This window comes from Esox lucius, chromosome 15 (assembly GCF_011004845.1).
Source record: "Esox lucius isolate fEsoLuc1 chromosome 15, fEsoLuc1.pri, whole genome shotgun sequence".
In the NCBI taxonomy this organism is placed as follows: Eukaryota; Metazoa; Chordata; class Actinopteri; order Esociformes; family Esocidae; genus Esox; species Esox lucius.
The window spans coordinates 9,850,726-9,877,043 of record NC_047583.1 but is presented as its reverse complement, the minus strand read 5'-3'; the positions used below and the strand labels follow the sequence as shown (position 1 = coordinate 9,877,043).

The 26,318-nt window shown below is 43.0% G+C and overlaps 2 protein-coding genes across 2 annotated transcripts in view; both read left to right on the top strand.

Annotated features, from left to right (window-relative positions):
• Positions 1–8,408, top strand: part of LOC105015755 (peroxidasin homolog) — a 50,125-nt gene extending 41,717 nt beyond the window's left edge. The window contains exons 17-23 of the mRNA XM_010879126.5: positions 34–530; positions 627–761; positions 913–1,121; positions 4,131–4,245; positions 4,426–4,558; positions 5,071–5,184; positions 5,733–8,408. Coding sequence (XP_010877428.2) covers positions 34–530; positions 627–761; positions 913–1,121; positions 4,131–4,245; positions 4,426–4,558; positions 5,071–5,184; positions 5,733–5,834 — 1,305 coding nt within the window. The 3' untranslated portion in view covers positions 5,835–8,408. The remainder of the gene's footprint in view (positions 1–33; positions 531–626; positions 762–912; positions 1,122–4,130; positions 4,246–4,425; positions 4,559–5,070; positions 5,185–5,732) is intronic.
• A 9,334-nt stretch (positions 8,409–17,742) lies between these two features.
• zgc:113142 (uncharacterized protein LOC503524 homolog) lies at positions 17,743–26,045 on the top strand. The gene is made up of 5 exons (XM_020053892.2): positions 17,743–17,795; positions 22,451–22,896; positions 23,297–23,449; positions 23,539–23,672; positions 23,773–26,045. Exons 1-5 carry the CDS (start codon positions 17,779–17,781, stop codon positions 24,136–24,138), a joined length of 1,116 nt encoding a protein of 371 aa, XP_019909451.1. The 5' UTR covers positions 17,743–17,778; the 3' UTR covers positions 24,139–26,045.
• Positions 26,046–26,318: the final 273 nt, after the last annotated feature.

Here is a 26,318-nt window from a genome sequence, read left to right as displayed (position 1 = left end):
CGATGTTGATGATGATTTCACCAACTCTCGCAGATACTGGGCGACGCAGGGATGAAGCAGCTGGGCGAGTACCGAGGCTACAACCCCAACATCAACGCCGGCATCGTCAACGCCTTCGCCGCGGCCGCCTTCCGCTTCGGACACACCCTCATCAATCCCATCCTGTACCGCCTGGACGAGCACTTCCAGCCCATTCCCCAGGGGCACATCTCCCTGCACCGAGCCTTCTTCTCCCCCTTCCGCATCGTCAACGAGGGAGGCATCGACCCGCTGCTCCGGGGCCTGTTCGGCGTGGCGGGGAAGATGCGCGTGTCGACCCAGCTGCTGAACACGGAGCTGACGGAACGCCTGTTCTCCATGGCGCACGCCGTGGCCCTTGACCTGGCCGCTATGAACATCCAGAGAGGAAGGGACCACGGGATACCTCCCTACAACGACTACCGCACCTTCTGTAACCTGACCTCGGCGCAGAGCTTTGACGACCTCAGGAACGAGATCAAGAACCCCCAAGTCAGGGAGAAGCTGCTGAGGTACGCCGCGGACGCGCTCAAACGCACATATTGCTCGGCTTGATGCGGGGCTGCGTTGGCGCTGACAGCACCGTGACCGTCTGTTCCTCTCCCCAGGCTGTACGGCACGCCGCTGAACATCGACCTGTTCCCCGCCCTGATGGCCGAGGAGCTGGTCCCGGGCAGCCGGGTCGGTCCCACCCTCATGTGTCTGCTGGCTGCCCAGTTCCAACGACTAAGAGACGGCGACCGGTGAGCGTACATCTCCAGCGCCATCAATTCTATTCAGATCAATTCTGCACGACGCTAACTCAATTGTTAGGAGAATGACAGGGCAGGGACGAGGGAAGAGGAGAGAATGAGATAAATACTTATACCCTCTCTTCCTGGGTTATTCTACCAGGTTCTGGTATGAGAATCCAGGTGTGTTCACCCCGGCCCAGCTGACACAGCTGAAGCAGGCATCTCTGACCAGGGTGCTTTGTGACAACGGTGACAACATCACCCGGGTCCAGCAGGACGTGTTTAATGTGGCAGAGCTGCCCCATGGATATGGCAGCTGTGATGACATCCCCAACATAGACCTGCGCATGTGGCAAGACTGCTGCGAAGGTAGGTCACGTTTTTCTGTTTTTTTTATTGGCTCTGATAAAATGAAAGGGTATTATTTACTTCTTGAAATTCCTGAAAAACAATTCTTAGTTTCGTTGTGTCTACACTCACAAATAGCTTGTACATGTTTTTTTACCGACTAGAACATGGTTATTCTTGCTATAGAGTTAAAATCTTTTAATGCTCACAGCTCTGGTAAAAAAAAGAAATCCTGCAAAATCACAAATATACTGAACTTAGCAAAGTGTTTTTGAGGAGGTTTCATCTTGCAGTGCAGCTTTGCTAATATTGGCTTGGCTTGGTCATGGATTCTGACAATGCTAATACACAAACTACTTAAATGTTTTGTCTAATTTATGTATTTAAATTACTACTTAAACCCGAAACAGTGCGCTACCTATTGGCGTGGACACAGTGTCTTGTCTATATACACCTAAAGGATTATTAGGAACCTGTTCAATTTCTCATTAATGCAATGATCTAATCAACCAATCACATGGCAGTTGCTTCAGTGAATTTAGGGGTGTGGTCCTGGTCAAGACAATCTCCTGAACTCCAAACTGAATGTCAGAATGGGAAAGAAAGGTGATTTAAGCAATTTTGAGCGTGGCATGGTTGTTGGTGCCAAGCGGGCCGGTCTGAGTATTTCACAATCTGCTCAGTTACTGGGATTTTCACGCACAACCATTTCTAGGGTTTACAAACAATGGTGTGAAAAGGGAAAAACATCCAGTATGCGGCAGTCCTGTGGGCAAAAATGCCTTGTTGATGCTAGAGGTCAGAGGAGAATGGGCCGACTGATTCAAGCTAAAAGAAGAGCAACTTTGACTGAAATAACCACTTGTTACAACCGAGGTATGCAGCAAAGCATTTGTGAAGCTACAACACACACAACCTTGAGGCGATTTCTGTTGAGACATTCAGATGGTCAGAATTTGGCATAAACAGAATGAGAACATGGATCCATCATGCCTTGTTACCACTGTGCAGGCTGGTGGTGGTGGTGGTGTAATGGTGTGGGGGATGTTTTCTTGGCACTCTTTAGGCCCCTTAGTGCCAATTGGACATTGTTTAAATGCCACAGCCTGTCTGAGCATTGTTTCTGACCATGTCCATCCCTTTATGACCACCATGTACCCATCCTCTGATGGCTACTTCCAGCAGGATAATGCACCATGTCACAAAGCTCGAATCATTTCAAATTGTTTTCTTGAACATGACAATGAGTTCACTGTACTGAAATGGCCCCCACAGTTACCAGATCTCAACCCAATAGAGCATCTTTGGGATGTGGTGGAACAGGAGCTTTGTGCCCTGGATGTGCATCCCACAAATCTCCATCAACTGCAAGATGCTATCCTATCAATGTGGGCCAACATTTCTAAAGAATGCTTTCAGCACCTTGTTGAATCAATGCCACGTAGAATTAAGGCAGTTCTGAAGGCGAAAGGGGGTCAAACACAGTATTAGTATGGTGTTCCTAATAATCCTTTAGGTGAGTGTATGACTCTGGGCAAAAGTACAGTGGTGATCATTGGGAAATCTTGAGCTTGGTTATAATGATACTTTGATTGCTATGTAGATTTTCTTATTTCGTAGAGTGTGGTTGTGTGGAGTTGAGTTATGGCTCAACACTATTCCGTCAACTTTGTCTTTGTCTATATTAGAATCGATTTACTGCTTCCATGTTCCCCTAGGATACAAATAAAGAAAGCCACCCAGACTGTTAGGTACGTAGGCTTACAAGGAACCAGCGTCCAGTTGCTTATTCCTGTGAACACTGTAGAATGTACAGGAGTACAATACCCCTTTCATACACAAACCAAAATCCCACTAATTTGACATGCCTGTGTGTCTATCTCAGCATTCTTTTCTATCTGAAATGGGTAAGGGGAAAAATAAAAACTGCATAAAGTGATGATGCATTCATTACCACTTCCATTTATGAGTCCCTGAAATACAAACAGCTTCTGTCATTTAATAATAACCCTCCCCCCCATCCTAGTTGGTCTGCAAATGTGCTGTAAATAAATGGCTATGCAAAAAAAGCTTCAAATCATGCTTCATGTTGGCTGCTCCTGACAAGGATTTTCCATATTTTTAGTTTGAGAAAATGTGAACATAACTTTGAGGTTGTAATGGTGAACTTAGCCTTTAGATGCTTATAGAAATGTGGGCCCTGGTTTCACTCACTCTCTGCGTGCCTGTGTGGGTCAAGCCAAACGGTAGACAGAATCACATTAGATCTGTTTAACTGTGTTTACAGACACATCTCATCAGGAAGCCCCAGTTTAGATTTAGTTTGAGATACTCGTCTGATATGTGCATGTGTTTTCGCTGTGTTTATGCTGACGGTTGGGTTTTTGTCCGTGTGCCTGTGGGAGGGTAGTTGGGTGGGGCACGTGAGAGAGTGGCGTGTTGGCAGCTATACTTGGAGATCAGCTGTTTTGATGCAAAGTGATGAAAGTGCAGATGAAGGGGTGTGTGCTCGGTTCCTATGCTTACACCACACTGAGCCAAACTGCCAAGGAGAAAAGCATCAGCAAAGGAGCTTAGGGTTTGTTTACATTATGATCCATTTTCGTATATAGAAGAATGCTGGAGACTCTACACTACTTTGTTGTGTGAACTTGCAGATATGGGTGGCTCAAGGCGCCACCTTCCGAGGCAGCGTGCACCATGTTTTCAGTAGAGCCCCCCCCCACACACACACACACTTGGGTTTTGCAAGTGTGAAAATAATTGTGAAAACAATTCTGTCAGAACTGTATCAAGTTTCTGTGCAATGCACACGTGTATCACTCGATTTTCCAAACCAAGATAAGAATATCTAGCACTTTAATCTCTCTTTTGTCGTTTTCCATGGCTCGCTTGGAAAGTACATCCTGTTGTGCAACAGATCTCTTTTTTTTTCTCCTGCTACTCTGGTCTATTACTCTGTGCATGGCTTTACATGGATTATATGCATTAAGACTTAACACATTTGGTCGTTTTTTTTGTACCACCCAGACTGCAGGACGAAGGGTCAGTTCAACGCCCTGTCCTACCACTTCAGAGGGCGAAGGTCAGTGGACCAGAGCTCAGCAGAGGAGAAGCCTGCCAACAATATAAACGAGAACAGCAGGTAACAACCAACTGTACGAAGATCTGTCACTAAATGGATCGATAATGTATCTTGTCATTCTCTCACCATATTACATTTCTTGAATGTAATTAAAATGTTTGTCACTTGTTGAGTTAAACCATCATACAGTAACCAAGAAAATATTATCAGTTCATCTTGTGACGTTTCCTTGTATTCCAGTCCGTCGAAAGGCACTCCTGAAAATATTGTGAATGTCACACTCACATCCCAACAAAACACTGAGTCCTCGTTGAATGACTTCCAAGACTTTGTCGTGGATATGCAGAAGACTATCAAAAGTTTACGAAAGCAGGTGAGAACATTATAACACACGCTGGCTAAACCTGCTCAACACTAGAAATCTCTCATATTAGTAGCCTGTGTTGAATGTGGCCTTAAGATTTGTTGCCTGAGTGTTATGTAGCATGTACAGAAGCACACCAGGGTGGGATAAAGGCTGTCATGGCTTCCATTAAGGGTTTGCGTTACAGAAGATCTAAACAGTCTGGCCCCAACAAACTGGCCCCTGCATCTCGGTTCCTGGCTCCCCTGTGGGCTGGCTGGTGTTTGAATGACATGTGGGGACTGTCCCTTTAAGGGAGGTATTCATTATAATTGGATGGTAAAATCCATCAGCCCAGGTCTACGTTCTTTGCATGACCCCAAAAAGAAAGCCGTTGTGCGAGGGTGTCCTCTGGGCCTGGTTGGCAGAGAAAGGTGGCCCCACGGCTAACTCACGGGGCTCTTTACAATAGGCTAAACTGGCCTTTTCTCCAGAACCACTTTGCTTAATCTCCAAAACCACTCCTGTCCCTGTCTATGCAGATTAAACGACTTGAAGCTCGTCTGAGTAAGACAGACTGCACTGACATGGAGGGTCGTGAACGCTCAGACGGGGAGAGGTGGAAGAAGGATCCGTGTTCTACATGCGAGTGCAGAGTATGTAACCCCCCCCCCCCCCCCCCCCGACACACACACACACACACACACACACACACACACACTTCCATACAGAACAGTACAGGCCACCCACAAACTTGCTTAACCACAGTCTATTCACCATTCACTCTTCAACTGGCTCTCTGTTCAAAGTGTACAATACACTCCCTTCTCTCGGTCGCACCCAGCTTATCAGGCCTGTTTTCCATGAGGGGCCTCTCTCCACACCTTTTCCCTCTGCCAGGATGTGGGCTAGCTGATCCCATCGCCGGTGCCGGCAGGGCTCCCCTGTCCGTGCCAGGGTCCACCTGTCCCGTTCTGTGGTTGTCTGGCGGCCCGGCCGGCGTTACCCCCTTCTGGTCGTGGCACGCTGCTGGCACCACAGCACCGGGACCAGTGTGTCACTTTGCTGCTTGACCGAATCTTTTCACCCAACCGTCGCCACAACTCCTGTAGTTCCGGGTTCCAAATGCTGGCAGAGGGGGGAAATCTCTCATGCCAAACCTGATGATCTGCCTCTCCCTCCCTCCCTCCCTCTTTCCTTTCAGGAGGCCCAGGTGACGTGCTTTGTCGAGTCGTGTCCGCCGGTGGAGTGCCAGAGGCCCGTAAAGCTAAAAGGAGCGTGCTGCCCTGTGTGTCTCCACCAGTGAGACGGAGAGGCCAGCAGCGACCAGACCCAGACAGGGAGCCAGGTCCCGGGTAGTCATCAGCATGTATAACCCTCAGGGACCCCATGCCCTAGTGTCTGACAAACACACACCACGGGAGAGACCCTGGAGGTGCGCTCGTCTCACGGACCCCTGCACCTAATTGCCTCATTTTTGTATTTTTATTTTTACAAAAGTCCTTTTTTTTTCTCATCCCATTTTCATTGTCATGTCCCCGTGGCCAAATAATCGCCTGAGGCTTGGTTTCAAGTAGATCTGCTTCCTTCTGGAAGAATGGATGGATGGATTAATGAATAGATGAATGGACAGAGGGACAACCCCCCGCCACCTCCCCTTTCCTCATTCGGAGCCTTACAAACGGGGCCTTTAATAGAGGTCTTTGATCTGTTACCCCGGTACTGCAAAGGAAGGACACACAAAATGGCTGAGGCAAATGTGTGTTGAGAAGAGGGGGGAATGGCAGGCACCCGAGCAGGAAAGGGATGAAGATCAACCATGGATCTCTCAAAAAGCTTTCTCAGGTTAGAGAGGCCAAACAACTGGTGCTATTTCTCCCCATTGTCTAGACGAATAATTCACTAAATGCAAGCCTTCAAAGTATTGTTTTCTTTTTTTTCTTTTTTTCTTTTTTTTTTACAATATGCAAAGCAACATATATACTCATTATGTGCCTTTTAATCTTAAAAATCACATTTGAGACAATATTTTTTAATTCACTCGAAAGACATTTTATGTACAAAATTACTTCAGCTTTTACTAAATGTTTATGGTGCTTTATATCATATCATGAATATGTATTTCTCCTTTTTGTATCACCTGCTTACATATGAAGATAATGTGAAGCCCTACAAAAACCTATTGTAATACAATGGTTCTACTGATTATTAACCTGTTAACACATTTTGCTCCAACGGCAACTGTTGGTAAACCAAATAACATCTAGTCTTCTGATATTTTCTCTCCTCTGCCCAAGGCCGTTTCCACACTTTGACCAACTTGAGGGATGTTGTTCAGAGTTGGTCCTTGTGGTTGGGGTGAGAGGGGCAGGGGGTGTTCCCATTTGGCCCAGCCACTCCACATTGGAAGGCATATGCGTTGTCATCTTTCAAGATGTAAGGCTTTTCTCACACTCCATGTTGTAAAAGCAGTGTAATGCTCTTTGTTACCACTGTAGGGATGTAGTTGTTTTCTCCCCCACCCAACCCATTGTTTAGTGTTTGGCCACTCCCTCAGCACCAACTGCTAACCAATCATAGCAGTATTGTCAGTCTTACCCCTAGTGTCCCGCTACCTCTCATTAACCCTGCGTTAACCCATACTCACACACACTGGAGACACTGAAGGACTGCAGCCATAACTACCCACCAACTGGTGCCCTCAGAACTGAACTCATAGCTCTGCAGCTGTTTTTATAGAAGGACCCACTCTCTCACATTACTTCCTTTCCCATTCACAGGCACTCAGGCCTTATGGAGCTGTTCTCATCCGTGTTCTGGGGAGTTTGCACGTCAGACCAATAGTCTGATTCTTTTTTCTGGACAGCTCCTTTGAGTGTCTCTTTAGTGTTAATGCGGGTGAGAAACCTCCCCTGGCTCTCCTCTCTGAGGTTCATGGCAGGCGATGGAGATGGAGGCGAGGTGACGTCATTTGGGTGGGTGTGTGAAGCAGGCTCATTCCTCTCTGATCCCAATTCCTATCTAATGAAAGCCAGAAGGTTGGGGAGAGGGGAACGGGAGATGGTGTCAATCAAATATCTGGCTCTGCTTTTTTTCTGGAGTCTCCCTTATTGTTAGTAATCAGCCAGCAGTATGTCTCATTGATGGACAGACACACACACACACAGGGCCAAACACCACATTAACACTGTACACACTTGCTTAAACACTCTGTTATCTTCTGCATTGTGTGTGTGTGTGTGTGTGCGCGTGCGCAGTGCTCAGAATGTGTCATTCATCACATCCAGTATTGGTAGGTGTTTGGGGTTTGTCTAAAAATGTTATGGTGGTGGAGCTACAAAACAGTGTTGGCAAATTGGTGTCCTACCACCTGGATACATGCCATACATGCACTGTATGCTAAGCACCTATACAGTTTCATCTCCTTCAGTTTAACTTCCCCCTCTTTTCCTCTGCAGTACCTTAGTTTTAACGTATGTGTGTGTGTGTGTGTGTGTGTGTGTGTGTGTGTGTGTGTGTGTGTGTGTGTGCTGTCTAAGTACAGTGTGTATGTGTACACATGCACAAGTTTTGAATTCCATTGCACTGTGACCTCAATTCCTACTCCATCGCTGGTTGTCATGCCATACTCTGCCATGTTGTACTGAGAATCTTTTTTTCTAGCCATCTTCAAAGTGGTCTTTCCTTTGTTCCCCAAACCCCCACTGTCAACAGAATGCACTGCTCTGCAAGACTGAACATGCTTTACCCACACTGTCCCAAAGTGAGTGGTCAAAGTGAATACCTATCTGACAATTGTATTGTAAGTTTGCCAAAGAATTGTTTGCACTGTAACGTATGCCTCTCAACAATAAAAAAATAGGCCACATTTGAAACTCAACTACCATGTTTGTTTCTGAACTGTTATTTTCATAGTGAGAGCCGCTTCCTTTAGATACAACACTTATCACCTATCACCCACTACCACTAATTAATGTTCAATACTTTCTTGGGCAGAAGATAGGTGATACTTATATAGTTATATAGCTTATATAGCTGATAGTTACATGTTTTAAGATTGGTGATAGTTACATGTTTTAAGCAGATATAATTAACTGACATTATGTTTCATTTCTACCCACATACACTCACAGAAATGACTGCCTTGTGTAGGAAATATGTACGCTATAGTCTATATAGAGTTAAAACACATGTGGCCTGATCCATAATTGAGTGAAATCTTCAATCTTACACTGTGCTATGTATGTACTAATTTGTCAAGATCTGGGTTTTACTTGAGATCTGGGTTTTAGACTTTGAGATCTGACTTGGAGACAGGGCCGGCGCTAATACGGGGAAAGGTGGGTACGAGTCAAAGGGCTCATGGCTTTGGGGGTGCTGATCGTAATAATAATATCTATGTTGTTTATAAGTCAGGGTGCCCAGGCATTTATATTTCCAGGGGGCCCAGGATTTCTGGCCACGGCCCTGCTTGGGGCCCTGCTTGGGGAACATAAGAGTCAAGTTTTGCATATTGCTTTTAAACGCCATTTACCTGTAACTGCAGTCATAGCAAAGCACTGCTGTGTTGTTACAGCTTTAGCGCTGGAGTTGTTATTGTGTTGGATCTAACAATGCCTTTTGATTGCTAATATAATTATAGTTTCAGTCACATCCTTATCATGGTCTGTCAGTTGTTCTTCCTTTCTTTGTCTGGTGCACAGATGTTCTGGTTTCAGTAGGTAAAGTGGTGACGTAAACAGACTGTCAAGCTTCTTAAAGCAAACAGAAGACAGCTGGTGTTTACTGAATGATGTCTCCTCTATTGATCGTTAGACATTAGCAATATAATCCATGCATCATCATTATTGTCCCATTGAAGTTTTCAAAAGTATTTACTTATTTGATTTTACATGCAGGGTGTCTGATACAAAGATTTATTGTTGCTCTTGCAAAATCCTAAATACTGTCTCTGGATTATGTCTTTAGCAGTCTTTTCCTGGATTAACCCCATTCGGTCCTCAAACACTGGACCAAATGGTCTTATATTAGGACTAGATTGCTTCACAATGAGAAAGTAATGAATGACTGGAAAGTTCTCAGTTGTATCAAATCATGACGGAGTGTTGAACAAGCAAACTATTGTCTTGACACAAAGCAGACTTCTTGATGTCCACTCCATTTCTCTGTTCTCCATTCCTCCGTCTTCTCTCTCTCTCTTCCACCTTCCTTCACTCTGTACTTGGACTCTTTGCCATGGCAGGGTTCATCCCACTCCCGTGGAAGCCCCCTATCACAGCCAGGGAGAAATTGGAGGCGGAAATGAGATTTCCAGTGGCGGACACAGACACACAGGAAAAGCCATTATCACCACAACAACATGGGACCACCACTCTATAGCCGTCCGGCCTTGTGCAACGTCCTCAGATTCGGAGACCTCAGAAGCCTCCATCCTGGCCGCTAATCGCTGAGTGAAACCCCAGAGTTGACGTTTGAGGGGAACGAGCAGGCATGATTGGCAGAGGGACGGGGTGTGATTATATAAGTGCATAGGCGCTTCAGGTGTCCCAGGGCCTGCCACAGACATAAGCAGGCAGTCTGAAACAGACATATTGATCTACACACAGAATTTGCACTCCACCTACCCCAGCCCCAAAGCTGTACAGCACTGGCTCTAAACAAACCATGTTTCTGAGTTAAATTCTCCCTGACCAATGTTGTGAGTTTCCCCCCTTTCTTCCTAGCAAAGTAAGTCCCATTTCCAATTACTCTCAGAAAGGTAGAGCTCTTTTAGACCTGCTTTAGTGCTTTTACCCTCAGAGCAATGAGTTGATTTGGTGGCTGCATTGTTTTATAAATGTCACACAATCCTATAGTATTATTTGACATTATGTGAACACTATGTTCTGAGGGAAATTTTTGCTCTGTGGATCTGCTTTAGAACAGAAGGCTGGCTAGAGAAGACTCCAGGGACAGAAGTACTTGTAAGCATTATATGACAGCATACAATATTTTCTTCCCGGGCCTTGATTACATTTCCAGCTTTTTGTTGCTCTCAGTATTCAAGCTATAGTAATTGAACGTATGGCACACACAAGAAGCCAAAGTGAGTGCTACGTGTGATCCTTTCCTTCCTCCCGCCTCAGCCATACAAAAATGCCAACTTTCCGTAGTCTATTAATCGTAATTACCTAAACAGAAAATATTCTGTAAAAACCTAACGGCAAAAACGGGTGTGTTTTCAAACAGGGGGAGTGTTCTGACATCAGACACAAACTTCCACTGAGCGATAGCGGAAAGTCTGGTGGGAGTAGTGGTGGCGGCGAGAGGTAAGAGAGGGGGAGGGCACATAATCTCACAAAGTAATTGTTTGCTGTTAAAAAACCAAGTTAATCTTGTCTGAGGAGTGACAGACCGACTTGCCCTGCATTCCTCTGTAGACTCCAACAGGGCACAGTCTGCGCCAGCAATAATCTCCTGTCTGCCAGGCAGCGCTCCTAATAATCTCTCCTCTCCTAGGCCTGAAATGGCCCTAACAGGCTCAGCCGGCAGGAGGGATGACTCCACGAAACACAAACAGAACATCTCCCTTTCACAGCCCAAGAGGGGGACAGGTCAGTCTGTGGTACGGACTCAAAGAATGGAGGAATGTGAAGTATTGAATTGATTATGGAGACAGCAGTTCTGTGGGAACTTTGGTGTGGGGAGATCTTGTATGTGTGTGTGTTGGGAGGACAAAGGGTGAGAATGGAAACGTCTCCGTTTATCCGGCTTGTGTGCAGCTTTTATAAAGGGAAGTCAGTTGTATGAAACACATCTGGTCACAGGCCTAAAGTGTTCCCCTGCCAGGAGCCTGGAGGTGTTGTGTTGTCAGGTTGTGTTGTCAAGAAGAAGACTTCAACAGACACTGTCTGTTCTTTTTGTTAGTGTGTCAAAGAACTAAATAATGAAACAGGATCCTGTGTCATTCCTGGCTGTCAAACCATGCAATATCACTAGTGTCAACAAACATTGTATCTGATCCACATGTTTTCTAAATGATGTGCTCATGTTGGCATATCGTTTCCTCTGATACTGATGTAACAACAATGCAGGCTAGGATCAGGTCAACCGAGGAGACTGTTGCCCCTATTTTAAGATGGCTGCCAGGGACAGTTCCGGACACTAGAAAATGTTCTTTCAGGCAATTACGTTTTACATAGAGTTGGGCTAGCTAATGTTTTGCTGGTTGAAGGTACCTGAAAATCCATTACCCTAACACAAGGAGTCATTGGTAAGTTAGCCGTCTAACTGCTGGGAGTGGAATTGTAGAAACAGATGCCCAACTGAGAAACTACTCAATGCATATCCACCAGCTCAAAAACCTTTATTTTTTTTTCTTTGCCGCAGTACTGCTAGACCCTGATATGCGGTACTAGACGCTTGCATTCCATAGCTAACTGTTTTCATCCAGCAGGTGAAGGGGGGTGGCAATGCCCACCACCGAGGTCGGCAAAAGGGGGTGCTGCGCTAGGATCGAAACATACAACACAAAATCATCAGAGGAACACAGAATATCCTGAATGGAATACGCCAATAATAACAAATCATTTGTGAAGTGCACTATTTTCTTTTCTTTCCCCAATAGCTTTTTAAATGTAAATAGAACTTTTCTATAATTTTGTGGTGGAAGTGGCATTTTTAAAACAACATTTACCTGTTTCCCTAATCCTTACCCAACCTTTACCTCAACCTAACTTTTATGTCTAGCCTATAATCCTTTACCCATAAACCCATAGGCTTTTATGAAAAGTCAGGACTCTCAAATGTCCTGATTTTACACACTGTGTCATGTTTTAATGTGATGTCAGGACATTTATGGCAATTGTTGTTCCTGAAAGAGGAATCTGTTGGAGTCTTTGTCAGTTCAATATGAGATCCTAAACCTACCATGAAAACTATGGCCTTCTAACTCTATGGGTTTAGGCTAATTTAGGAGAAATGTTTTACCCGGGTTAAACTAATGGCCACACTACCCCATACTACAAATGAGGATTTTTTCAGTTTATGAATAGTATGCATAATATTCTCACAATTAGTCATGAATATGAACTCAAGAAAGCACTGCTGCCTTTTTACTTTTGCAACAAGATCAAACTGTAGATTTTTATTTAAGTGAACCAACGTAACATATCTCCCTGGACATCTAGTGGTCCATATCTTGGTGGGTTTACTGAAGTGGCCAGTGAATGACTGTTCCAACGACAGGCCAGCAGAACTGACATTTATTTTGTCCTGGAAAGATGAAAATGTCCAGAAGGGCTATACCCTAGCTGTGTTTGTTTGTATGCACAGTCTATCTTTCAGTGGAAACATCTGCCTGCCAGCTAGACAGAAACACAAGCCCTCAAACTTCCCATGGAGACAGAACCAAGAATTGTTTCTGGAACTAAACATGTCACCCATTATGCACTTCCAAACATACTCCAAAACTGCCAGACAAATGCATCTGTAGGATGGGAACCTGAGAAACATGCATCACTTCTGCATCACAATGTTCCCTTTCCAGAAAAATAAGCATTCAGTTAATAAGCAGTCAGTACAAATGTCATGTTGGCTTGGAATGAGAAAACATTCTGCTCTTGTCATGTTGGCTTGGAATGAGAACATTCTCCTCTCCTGAAATGTTTTCTCATCAGGATTGGTCTGGGACTTGGGCCAAGTTCTACAATTAGGCCATGCAGTTCCTGTCCATCTGGTTTGCTAGGCTGGTTGTGTGTGTGTGTGTGTGTGTGAGGAGGAGGAACCCCCTACCCCTTCAAAGTCTTTTTTCTCTTTCTCTCTCTCATTCACTCTCTCACTCTCTCTCACTCTTTCTCACTCTCTCACCCACACACACAATCACATCTTAAGCACAAACAGTAGCTTGTACATATTTGTTAATATATGCATATGCGTGCTGTCACTCTCTCTCACACATACACACACACAGATGAGCATCAGTTCATTTGAGTGTCAATGAGGAATCCTGCGGAATATAGTTGATTAACTGTATGGGCCAGAATCTATGGCACTGGAGCAGTGAAGTGGAATGTCTGTGGTGTCATTAAATACCTATATAACTGTATATACAGGTATGTACAGGGTAGCTGTACTTTAATGCTAGTACACATTACCCCAAACATACACTTTTTTCTCCTTACTGCCTCTCCTTTGTTAAGTCTCATTCACTTTGCTGTTAATCTTCATTCACACTTATGAATATCTACTGGCTTGGCGGTTGTATGACTGAACTCTGTTTTTCTGACGGGATGGTGACTACGTAAGAGGCTACAGGCCCAGTGGAATGTGACCTCACCTAATGCTACAGCTGTTAACAAGCATAGCAGCGGAGTCTAACCTCTGAGGACGTAGCCAGTGGGGTCTTGAATCATCCAGGAGAATAATAGTTTATAGGGTGTCATTGTAATTGGAGGGTTGTAAATCACAGTCCTGACCTGAAGTCAGGAGGCCAGGTGGAAAGTGACAGAGGGAAACCGCACAATATATATGCTTGTCTTTGCGGAAAAGCTACAATCAGTATGACAGACAATGGAGTCACTGCGGGTTGAATCTTTAGCCCTCGGTAGGGGCCAGCACGTCGTTTTGTCGGGCTCATGGATAAGGGCAAACCTATAGCAAATGTAGTAGATGTTGAAATATCTATTGTTTAAAAGTGAATTTTTCATATTTTCTTCTTTTTGTTCGGGAGGCGGTATCTACGTTCACAATGAATTCTGGAACCTGTGGTATTTTTTGGACAGACCAATACAGAGTAAGTAAATTCTACAGCAACATTCATATTTCCTCATCCTAGATTGCATTGAGGAGACCTTGTGATTTGTATGACACAAATGTATCGTGAAACAAATGCATCATCCATCCTTGAGGGGAATTGATATAGAGAAAAATCAAGCGATGTCAGGGACTGGGTTGCATATCCCACATCCAACATGGTTATACAGGCAGACTGATATACATTGTAGCTTAATAAGCAAGTGCTGAACAGCAAAGTTTCATTTCTCCATCTCTCTTATTATACCTGTCTCTCTCTCTCATTATGACTCTGTCTTTCTTGGTGTCTCTGTTTCTCTCCCAGTTTTAGACTGTCTCTCTAATTCTCTGTCTCTCTCGCTCCCCCCCCCCCCCCTCTTTCTGTCTCTCTCATTATATAATTCTCTTTCCCTGTCTCTCTCACTGTCTCTGTCTCTTTTACTTTGCCCGTCAGTCTCTCTGTCTGGTAGGGGGGCTCTTAATTGGGCCTGTCCAATGGAGAAACAGGTGTATTGTTCTGTGAAATTGGCTGTGAGGTATGTGGCTGAAGCTTATTAGCGCTTGCAACCACTGTGACTGTTAGAAGCTCATTTGGTCAAGATTATAATTATTTAACCATGGCACACGGAATGTGCTAATGTGATAAAACTGACTGATGGTTAAACAAAGAAATTATTCTCACAATTTTCATGGTAGTCCTTACTGGTAGTATAGTTTCTGCATTCCTATTACAGCTAATAGATTATCTGGTTCAGTATGTTTTGATGTCTGGCGACCTCCAGTGGCGGATTTAAAACAGCTGGTCAGTGTCAGCACAGTCCCTGACTACGGAAAAATAAATTATTCCGCTGCACTGCGTTCTCAACAAACATCAGACTGAAACTGCAAGAAGCCGACTCCTCTTTCCATGAATATGAGTTGAAAGAAGTCACTGATTCCACCTCCATGTCCATTTCTGTATAATGTACTGTGTGCTTTACGAGTGTTAACCCGAAAGTCAGTGACTGTAGTCAGAGGTTTGGGGAGGTGCTTCTATGACGGCCAAATGTCAAACACTGATGGGTGTTCAGTAAAGCTCAGGGTACTGTTGCCATTGTTTTTGATATGTTTTCCTTACAATGTTAAAAATAAACATTTCTCTAACACCGTATCGAAACTACATGATCAGTGGGCGTGAGTGAGCTTTCAAATCAGGCCTTAATATGTACAGTGTACACATGAGTCATAGAAAAGCGTGTTCCTGTTTTAGTCCCCGCTTTGGTCACATTGTGTGTCAACCCAAAACACCTTAAAGGTTAGTTGACACAAAAGGCTTCACTAATCTTGTCAAGGCTGCGGTCGCAGTGGGTGACAAGAAACTCAGACAACTTGAAGGTGTCAGCACTAACGACTTAATCAGCTTTGATCACACAAAATATCTACCAGTCCCTCCTTTATCTTCATATGTCTGCATGAGTCATCAGGAGTGATCAGCCAATGAAGTTGATTATATTAAAATGGTTGATGCTTAATTATACTGAAAATAATAAATTTTGTGGCACTACCATGCTTTCACAATTGCTATAATGAAGCCATAAGGCACAAGGGGGTGTGGTATATGGCCAATACACCATGTCTAAGTGCTGTTATTGGTCATGATGCTTTAAAACAATTGTATACACTCACCTAAAGGATTATTAGGAACACCTGTTCAAATTCTCATTAATGCAATTATCTAATCAACCAATCACATGGCAGTTGCTTCAATGCATTTAGGGGTGTGGTCCTGGTCAAGACAATCTCCTGAACTCCAAACTGAATGTCAGAATGGGAAAGAAAGGTGATTTAAGCAATTTTGAGCATGGCATGGTTGTTGGTGCCAGACGGGCCGGTCTGAGTATTTCACAATCTGCTCAGTTACTGGGATTTTCACGCACAACCATTTCTAGGGTTCACAAAGAATGGTGTGAAAAGGGAAAAACATCCAGTATGCGGCAGTCCTGTGGGCGAAAATGCCTTGTTGATGCTAGAGGTCAGAGGAGAATGGGCCGACTGATTCAAGCTGATAGAAGAGCAACTTTGACTGAAATAACCACTCGTTACAACCGAGGTATGCAGCAAAGCATTTGTGAAGCCACAACACGCACAACCTTGAGGCGGATGGGCTACAACAGCAGAAGACCCCACCAGGTACCACTCATCTCCACTACAAATAGGAAAAAGAGGATACAATTTGCACGAGCTCACCAAATTGGACAGTTGAAGACTGGAAGAATGTTGCCTGGTCTGATGAGTCACGATTTCTGTTGAGACATTCAGATGGTAGAGTCAGAATTTGGCGTAAACAGAATGAGAACATGGATCCATCATGCCTTGTTACCACTGTGCAGGCTGGTGGTGGTGGTGTAATGGTGTGGGGGATGTTTTTTTGGCACTCTTTAGGCCCCTTAGTGCCAATTGGGCATCGTTTAAATGCCACGGCCTACCTGAGCATTGTTTCTGACCATGTCCATCCCTTTATGACCACCATGTACCCATCCTCTGATGGCTACTTCCAGCAGGATAATGCACCATGTCACAAAGCTCGAATCATTTCAAATTGGTTTCTTGAACATGACAATGAGTTCACTGTACTGAAATGGCCCCCACAGTCACCAGATCTCAACCCAATAGGGCATCTTTGGGATGTGGTGGAACGGGAGCTTCGTGCCCTGGATATGCATCCCACAAATCTCCATCAACTGCAAGATGCTATCCTATCAATATGGGCCAACATTTCTGAAGAATGCTTTCAGCACCTTGTTGAATCAATGCCATGTAGAATTAAGGCAGTTCTGAAGGCGAAAGGGGGTCAAACACAGTATTAGTATGGTGTTCCTAATAATCCTTTAGGTGAGTGTATATTACCATAGTATGGGACACCTACAGTGTCACTGAGTTACAATTAGCTGCATCACTGTGAGATCAGAGTTCAAATACTGCTCACAAATTAGCCAGCAGAGGGCAGTGCAGTTGGCCAGACCTATCCATGTTTGGTGGGAGGCTAACCAGCATGTTTGCAGTATCTGAGGACGAATTCAGAGTCCTCAGATACTTACAGAGTAAGTGTCCAATGCTCTACCTGTCGCCCAAAATAATAATTATTTCCAATGCATCACATAACTGACATTACTAATAACACTTTTCCTAGTTATTAATAGCTAGCTGCCAACTACAACCAGTATTCACTAATTAGCTAGCTGACTAATGTGTTTATCTGACAAAATATATGCACCTGGATACCTGACCAGCTTTTTTGTTTCCCATAGCTGCCAGTTCATGATCTTTTGACAACTTTGTTTTAAAAAGACTGAAGTATGAGAAGTACAATAGGAAGACAGCAGTGCAGAGGAAGAGGGCTGGTAATGTAGACACCTATTTACTATGTTGACAGTTGTGTGGTGAGTCTTTCTGGCTCCCAGAGCTGCTGTCAACACCCAGCAGGGGTGCCACACCACAGAATGGAAGTCCAGCAGCTGTAAGACTCAAGCCGTTTCCCAGACTTACTGTCCTACTATCTATCAAACCATGGCCTAATCATATATTCGGGGGTATGGGTGCAGACCTGTCCTCTTTTGGTTATGATATATATATATAAAAAAAATCTTATTCCTTTGAAATACAACCTTTTCACGCGTGAGTTTCAAATATTCCTTACCGACCCCCCAGCGTGAGTTTTTTTGCACGTGACTTCAGTACTCTCCAGCATTTGAACTCAGGCCAGAATTTGAACTCACGCCAGCATTTGAACAGTCACCTTGCTAGGTAAGGAGCACTACATGCATTGCATTGCAAGCTTCTCTCGTTGACTCGAATTCTAAGAGCTGCAAAAGTTGGTTGATTTATAACTGTAGCTAGCTAGAAAACGTCAGCTGCCCGCCAGCTAACAAATCGTGACCAGTTATTCAGTGCAGTGAAAATGAATAAACTATATAAAATGCATACAACGGGTAACGTAACGTCTAGAAAGTTTTTGCAATGGTTTTGATCGGTAGTAGTCGCTAATATAATTCGTTTTTGTGTACTAGTGTTGGCTGTCTGTTGGTACGTAAGTAACACTTCCTGCCCCGATTTGAATGCTTTCTACCTGGTTAGTGTGGTCTTGAAACAATTACAATCAGGAAATAAAGTTATAAACACTGTTAGAGCTAAATGTGAGTAAATAACAGCGCGGTCTGACCAGCCATTGTTACGTTACTTGTAGCTAGACATGCTAATGGTGCGTTCTAAACATGACGTTCTAATCACACCGGTGTGATCGTACGCTTCAGGGACCACTCTAGCCTGATCACACTGGTGTGATCGTACGCGTCAAACGGTTAATGGAATGGAATTCAATGAATCACACTTGCATATTTTGAAGTGGGCTAGCACAACCTTTAGCCCAGGGCTAGCACAACCTTTAGCCCAGGGCTAGCACAACCTTTAGCCCAGGGCTAGCTGGCCCTGCTCTGGAGCAGGGTTAGCACTGACTCTTCAGGGCTAGCCCCAGAACCACGGTGACAAAATAACTGGGGTGAAACTGGGTAAAGAACAAAATCACAAAACGTTTATCGTCCAATCACAAAAGCTGACCTTTCACTAAATCGGCATACTCTCTTTATTACTCTATGTTACCAACAGCTATACTGTATTTCTAATTCGATCCTTTCACTCAACAAACTTTTGTTGTTTTGTTATACCAGCTGTTTCATAATCTTTAGTCAAAAGACTAAAGATAATTTACCTGTAACACTATTTGCATACCAGACAGAACATAAAATTAGAAGTTTGCCATAGATAGAATGTAAAATAGTCTTGTGTTGTATTTGACCGTTAGCCCAGGGCTTAGACATACAAGTCTGAATCCTTAGCCTAGGGTTAAATCTTAGCCCAGGGTTAATAAACTCTTATGTGAACACAGACTAAGCCAAAACAGAGCCAGTCTTAGCCTGGGGCTAAGAACGATGCAGTGTGAAAAGGCATTATGTCACAAAGCACATGCCTCAGAATGCTTCCAGGAACTTGACCAAATAAAATGTCAGTGAGTTGAGGTATACATAATATACAGCTGTCAAACACCAAATTCGGCTTGGTGGAGAGTGGGTCTGGTTAAGGAAAAGGTTTTAGTTAAGCCACCCCTTGTTTCTAGGAAAACATAGACGTATTTATCCTTTGACCAAACATTTACAAAGAGTTAATTATTTCATTGAGTCTGGGAGGGAAGAAACCTGATTTGTGGCTGATTTGGTCCAAATAATGAATTTTCACCAAGTCAATGGAATGTATTGTGCTACTGGTGAATCTATCGTTATGGACATTTTGATTCCTGCACACAGAACTGTTATGGATGTTTGGATGCTGTTAGGGATGTTACATGATGATATCACTAAGATTTTTTTTCCAGATTGAACAAATTAGTAAAAGTTTGTAAGTCTTATGGTAAAACATTGAAATCCACCTTTATGGAACAGCTTGATAGACACCTATAATCATTTTGAAAAAGTTTTTACAAACATTTTTACTAAGGAGAAAGTCTACTCTTATGGATGTTGCAGCCTCAGTTATGGATGTGTCCTAGTTCAGGGTATAGTTCATAATGCCTTTTAACTTAACAAGGGCCCCAAAAACAAAGCATTCTTATTTCAATGCTAAGCAATTACTAGTATATACCATTCAAAGGTTTCAGGTCACTTAGAATGTTTTATTTTGTCCATTAAAATAACATCAGATTGATCAGAAATACAGTTCAGACATTGTTAATGGTGTAAATGACTGTTGGAATATCTACATAGCCATACACACACCCATTATCTACACCCTCACGTCTGTGTTCCACTGGCACTGTGTGTTTGCTAAGCCAAGTTTATCATTATAAAAAGCAAATTGATCATTAGAAAACCCTTTTGCAATAATGTTAGCACCACTGAAAGCTGTTGCACTGATTAAAAAAGCAATAACATTGTCTTTCTTTAGGCTAGTTTCTGATGTATCTGAAGCATCACCAACTGTGGATTTGTTTACAGAACGACCAGAAACAAATGGATTTCTTCTGAAACTCGCCAGTATTCTTAGTCTGAGAAATGAAGGCTATCCCATGCCAAGAAACTGAATATCTTGTACAATGGCGTGCACAACTCCCGTCACAGAACAGCTCAAACTGGCTCTAACCTGAAAAAGGAGTGGGAGGCCCAGGTGCACAACTGAGCAAGAGAACACTTACGTTAGTCTCGTTTGAGAAATGGACGCCTCACAGGTTCTCAAATGGCAGCTTCATTAAATAGTACCCGCAAAACACCAGTCTCAATGTCAACAGTGAACAGGCAACCCTGCCTTATTCTTTGCAACCCTTCTAGGCAGCGTTGCAAAGAACAAGTGATACCTCAGACTGGCCAATGAAAAGGAAAGATTTAGATGGGCAAGAGAACACAGACACTGGACATAGGAAGATTGGAAAGAAGCGTTATGATTAGATTAGATTTAGATCAGATTCAACTTTGTCATTGAGCAGTACAAGTACAGTACAATGAAATGCAGTTTTGCGTCTAAACAGAAGTGCAAATAAAGGATAAGTATATGTATATACAAGTGGAATGTATAGGTGTGCAATTAATGCAAATGCATTACATATGGCAATTATAAATGTACAGTGGAAAAGTTACATAAAGTTTACAGGTATTAAGTATAATTTATGTACAAGTGAAATAAATAGTTGTGGCATTCTGAATTTGCAATCGAGGCAAATCGAAGGAGTGGTGTAGCATGTGTAACCGAAATGCAGGCACAGCAGCAATGAGGTTCCGGAGGTAGACGTGTATGTAACAATTTAAAAATGCAAGTACAGTGGTAGTTCTAAATGTGCAATGTGGATTATGAGGGCAAGGTTAAAGTGACCATATAAAAAGCCATCTGTCAAGCCTGGTGGAGGCAATGTGAAGGTACCCTGTGGATGGTGCTTGATTGGAGCCAGTTGCCTCCTACAAAAGGACAATGACCGAAGTACAACTCCAAACTATGTAAGAACTATTTAGGAAAGAAGTAGTCCGCTGGTATTCTGTCTATAAGCACTTCAGTTATTGGACCTCAACCCTATTGAGCTGTTGTGGGAGCAGCTTGACCACTCTTATCCATGGAAACCATAGTCCAAACTGTGATGCGATTATATTTGTGATGGAAAAAAAACACCAATAGTATTTATGCAGGTGTACCTTGCACAGAAGCATTATGCAAGTTACATGATGACATGGCCAAGCTTTATGCCAAGACTGAATACATTAGTAAAACCTTGTAAGTCTTTTACCTAACAAGGGCCCCAGGAACATTGGAAGCCTGATCACCCTGTGATTTGACAGATCCACCATGACATTCTACTGTAGGTATGGAGTTGGTACCAGCTCATGCCTTCTTATTATTGGTGTTTTCCATGCCTCTGCGTCTGGATCGTATTGCAAGTCAATGACCCCAAGCACGCACTGACATCCACAAATAAATGGTTAATTGACCACAAAATCAACATTTGCAAGGGCTGTCTCTTGAATCCCCTTGAAAACCTGAGGTAGGAATTGGTGGCAGGCCCAGCGTTGTGGATGGGCATTAGAGGCAGTGCCCGCCCTAGAGAAATATACCCCCCCCCCCCCAAATAAAAAATATGGTTGACTGTAAACTTTGCATCTCTTGAAACCCATTGAAAACCTGTTGTGTGAGTTGAAGAGGGCAGTCCATAAGGGCAGACTGAAGGATCTCAAATATTTGGAAAGCTCCTTTACAGATGATTGGTCTAAGATCCCTTCAAATTCCTTCTCCATTCTCATAAGCAAATAATAAGAAAAGGCTTAGTGCTGTTGTCCTCGAAAAGGTAGGGTGAACAAAGTGCAGATACAAGGGTGCCAATGTTTCTTTTACATTTTTGCGGAAATTCTTATGATGTTCTAATTGTGGGATTTTTATTTTGAATTCCTAGACTTATTAATGAAGTACAACATATTCAACATGTTGTACGATTACAATATTGCTCATAACCTGTGTTAGTTATTGTCTGCAGCCTTCATGTTAAGGGTTTATGAGTGATGACAATTTCTGGAGTGACAATATTGGAGTGTGTGTTCTCTCACAATTTCAGCTATCTTTTCAAAACCAACGTCTTTGCTCTTCCAGGAATAAACATCATCCTCGTTCAGAAGAAATGCTCAGTATGACAGTAGTGACGACAAACACGAGTGCTTACTTTCTGGACATTATTCATATGGACACGGACGTTCTCACTTATTTCCCCATCCGAAGAATCTTAGTCTTATCCGTCTTGACGTTCTTTCTACTGGCCACGGTGAGCTTGCTGCGACGCGGGAACCAGGCTGTGGTGGGAGCGGGCCGCGCCGTGTTGATAACAGGCTGTGACAGTGGATTCGGTAATCACTTGGCCCGTCGGCTGGACGCTCAAGGATTTGTAGTCTTTGCCTGTTGTTTATTTCCAGATGAAGTTGGAGCCCAGACACTGCTCAAAGAGAGCTCCAGCAACGTGAAGATTCTCAAACTAGATGTCACTAAAGACGAGGATGTCATGCAGGCAAGGACTGTGGTCCAGTCTAACCTTCCAGAGAAAGGTGAGCTTTTTTGCAAATAGGTTTACAGAAGTTCCTCCTTACAACTTTGCCTAGGCCTTTCTCAAAAGCAGCAGTTTATGCTTAAGGGTATTCCGATGTTGATGTTTCTGCTTAACAACAGTGCCTTATATTTTATGGCTTCTTTAAAATTCATTAACTGTTGATTGAACAAGTGAACCATTCATTTCTCCAAAGCAACTGTTGTCAAACACTGCATACAATGTGAGAAACTATTCACCAAATATATTTAATACAATTTCTGTACAGTTTATTAGATTAGTTTCAACTTTATTGTCATTGAACAGTACAGTACAGTACAACAAAATGCAATCTAACCCGAAGTGTAAATAGAGGGCAGAAAATGTACAAATATTTACCATGTGATATGTTTCATTTGAAGGGCTTTGGGCAGTTGTGAATAATGCTGGCATTTCAGACTGGTCTGAGACTGAGTGGAACACCATGAGTGATTATCACAATATGGCCGAGATCAACTTATTTGGAAGCATTAGGGTCTCTATTGCTTTCCTCCCGTTGGTTCGTGCATCAAAAGGTACGTTTATTAAACATTTCACCGTCATCCATTACAATCAATCAACACGTTATCACAGTCCTCTAAAATGCATTCATTGATTTCTGTAGGACGGATGCTGTTCGTGTCAAGCGTCTTTGCGTTCTTCAACTGTCTGACCATGGGGGCCTACAGTATTTCCAAGAGAGGGTTAGAGGCATTTGCCGACTGCCTACGGGTAGAGATGGCCAGTTTTGGTGTAAAGGTAAAGCAAACCCTTGGTAATCGTGTAAATTAGTGTGTGCGCGTGTCACCGCTTGTTAATTTCCACATTATTAATGACCACGTTGTGTTAACGACCTCAGGTTAGCATCATTCAGCCAGGTAACTTTGCATGTGCCACCAACATCCTGAAGAAGAAAACGGGACCAGACATTTGGGAGAAACTGGGCCGGGAGCGTCAACCGATGTTCAACAGAGAGTATTTGGACCTGGCCTGTGACTACTACATGTCCACATGTTCATCCGGCTACCAGGACAGTCATTTGGTCACAGACGCCATGATAGACGCTATCACAGTGGACAGACCGAAACGCAGGTACCTGCTGGTCTCCAAGTTAGATATGGTGTTCTTTTATGCGTTACCCTACCTGCCATCTTTCGTCACTGACGCGTTGTTCTACCTCAGTCCCATGTACAACAAAAGGAAAGCAATGCTTTATTCCAAATAGAGAACACGATACATTAATGCGATAGTGCGAAGTTCGTTTGGCAAGCCATCGCTAGCTAGTGTTAGCTTAACAGCTGTACGTCTACCAAAACAGCTTGCATGTTAGCTCCATTAAACTGCATGCAGAGAGATAAAAATGGGAGTTAATTGTACTGTGGTTGAAGTAGGTAAAATCTTGCACTACCCTTTTCTGCCAGGCCAACAGTAAGTACATTGCTTAGCGTTTTACTGTACCATGTGTCCCATATAATTGAGTACTGTAAGTGTAGGTGACTAATTTAGAGCAAGGATGGGCAAGTGGTGGCCATTTTGTGGTCCCTGGATACATTTCTAATAATGAATTGCCGTTGGGAGCCATTACAGCTCCTCATGATGAATTTAGAAACAAGCCCATCCATGATCTTGAAGATTTAATGGCATTTTACCAGGCTCTGTACAGACATACTGTAAATGTTCTCTGTGAGAGTGGTCAATCCTACATTCTCCTGGATAATAGCCTCTGCTAAATGACCAACACAGAGTATTCAACATTATTAGCAGATTTTGATATAATTCCACATCTTGTTAGTATAATAAATCTTTGACCATTTGACCAAAAGTATTTACTCACTCAAACTTTGCTATGCTTCTTTCAAACTCTTCATCTATGACTAAGATTGACTGAAAGTCCAGACTGACTTGCTAAAATAGCTAATTTATGTTTAAAACCTGTTTATTTTGTTATCGAAATGTTTCCGAACAATAGTAATAGAACAATAGTAACAATGCAGTGACTTTTTTTTTTTTGTAAAACATGTTTCCGAACAATAGTATTCACACTGCAAATATTTTGTGTTCAGCTGCGTACCTCTGATCTAAAAAGGTTAGCTTATTATTTCCTCATAGTAAATCAGCGGTGACACAGGGTTTGCACCCTTTGGTGGATGTAATGAATATGCATATTGCCGAAATGCATAAAAACATGGAAGTCAGATTTTATCTAATGACAGTGTTTTATGTATACAATAAATCTCCCAACTCCGTTTGGTCTCACAAATACTGACTGCGGTAATATTTTTGACCAGTATTTTGCTATGTCCTGTACTTGGAACAGTGAAACACAATGTGCAATAAAGATGTCAAGAATAACATGTCATTATGATTATTATTATTATTTTTGTATTGATTATTAACTGCCCCTTCCTTGGTGCATGAATCAGCAGTTGGTGGGGAACAACCAGTCTCTTACTACAGTGTTTCTCCATCTCTATGCAAATGTTTGTAAATTTGGAGTTGTGTGAAAAATGTCCCTTTGTGAAAAATTTCCCTTCCTGCTCCGGGGCCTTCAAGTACCTTAACATATTAACTGTTGCATTCATACCTGGGTATACAGACTACAGAACCAGGTACAGTGTCACATGGGAATGTAGATATAATTGCAACAGACTCTTTTACACTTGCTCAAACCTCCTGCACTCAGGTCTTGTGGTGTTGACCTGAGTGCAGGAATCTAAAACCTGTTGAACGGTATGTAGGTCACAGTCAACTTAGCAGTTGATGGTATTCTAGGTCTTCTCACAGATCCTCAAGATAACAGTTTCATTTCTTCAGAGATTTTCTTTCATCACACTAAACTACCGACATCATTATGGCTAGTTTTCTATTGCTTATGATACACGGTGATCCTCCATACTGCATAAATATTGAAGAATAAAAAAGCTGCTGCATTGAACCGTGAAGGGTTCGTGTTGTCCACGTGTGTCCCCCTGAAAACATTGTTTTCAGCTTTCACTAATAGAAGAGTCTGTGTGGAAATCTTTCACCACAACTCTTTATTTCTAAGGGCATGGTCTTGCTATATTAAAAAACATGTCATTTTTCAATCGTCTTTCTCTGGTAAAAGAGTATAGAATGCCTTGCCTTAAAAACAAAGAGGGTGAAAATGAAGGACTTACAGTGGATATAAAATGTCCACACACCCCTGTTAAATGTCCACACCCAGGTTCTTGTGATGTAAAAGAATGAGACAAAGATAAATCATGTCAGAACTTTTTCCACCTTTAATATGACCTATAACGTGAACAATTCAATTGAAAAACAAACTGAAATCTTTGAGGGGGAAGAATAAAAACTCATTAACCTGGTTGCATAAGTAACACCCTCTTAAAACTGGGGATGTGGCTGTGTTCAGAATTAACCAAT

Bases quoted from the DNA above. Each gene is read 5' to 3' on its own strand.
- zgc:113142 (XM_020053892.2), top strand. The intron at 22,897-23,296 runs GTGAGCTTTTTT...TTTCATTTGAAG, and splicing joins GTCTAACCTTCCAGAGAAAG to GGCTTTGGGCAGTTGTGAAT. The intron at 23,450-23,538 runs GTACGTTTATTA...TGATTTCTGTAG, and splicing joins GTTGGTTCGTGCATCAAAAG to GACGGATGCTGTTCGTGTCA.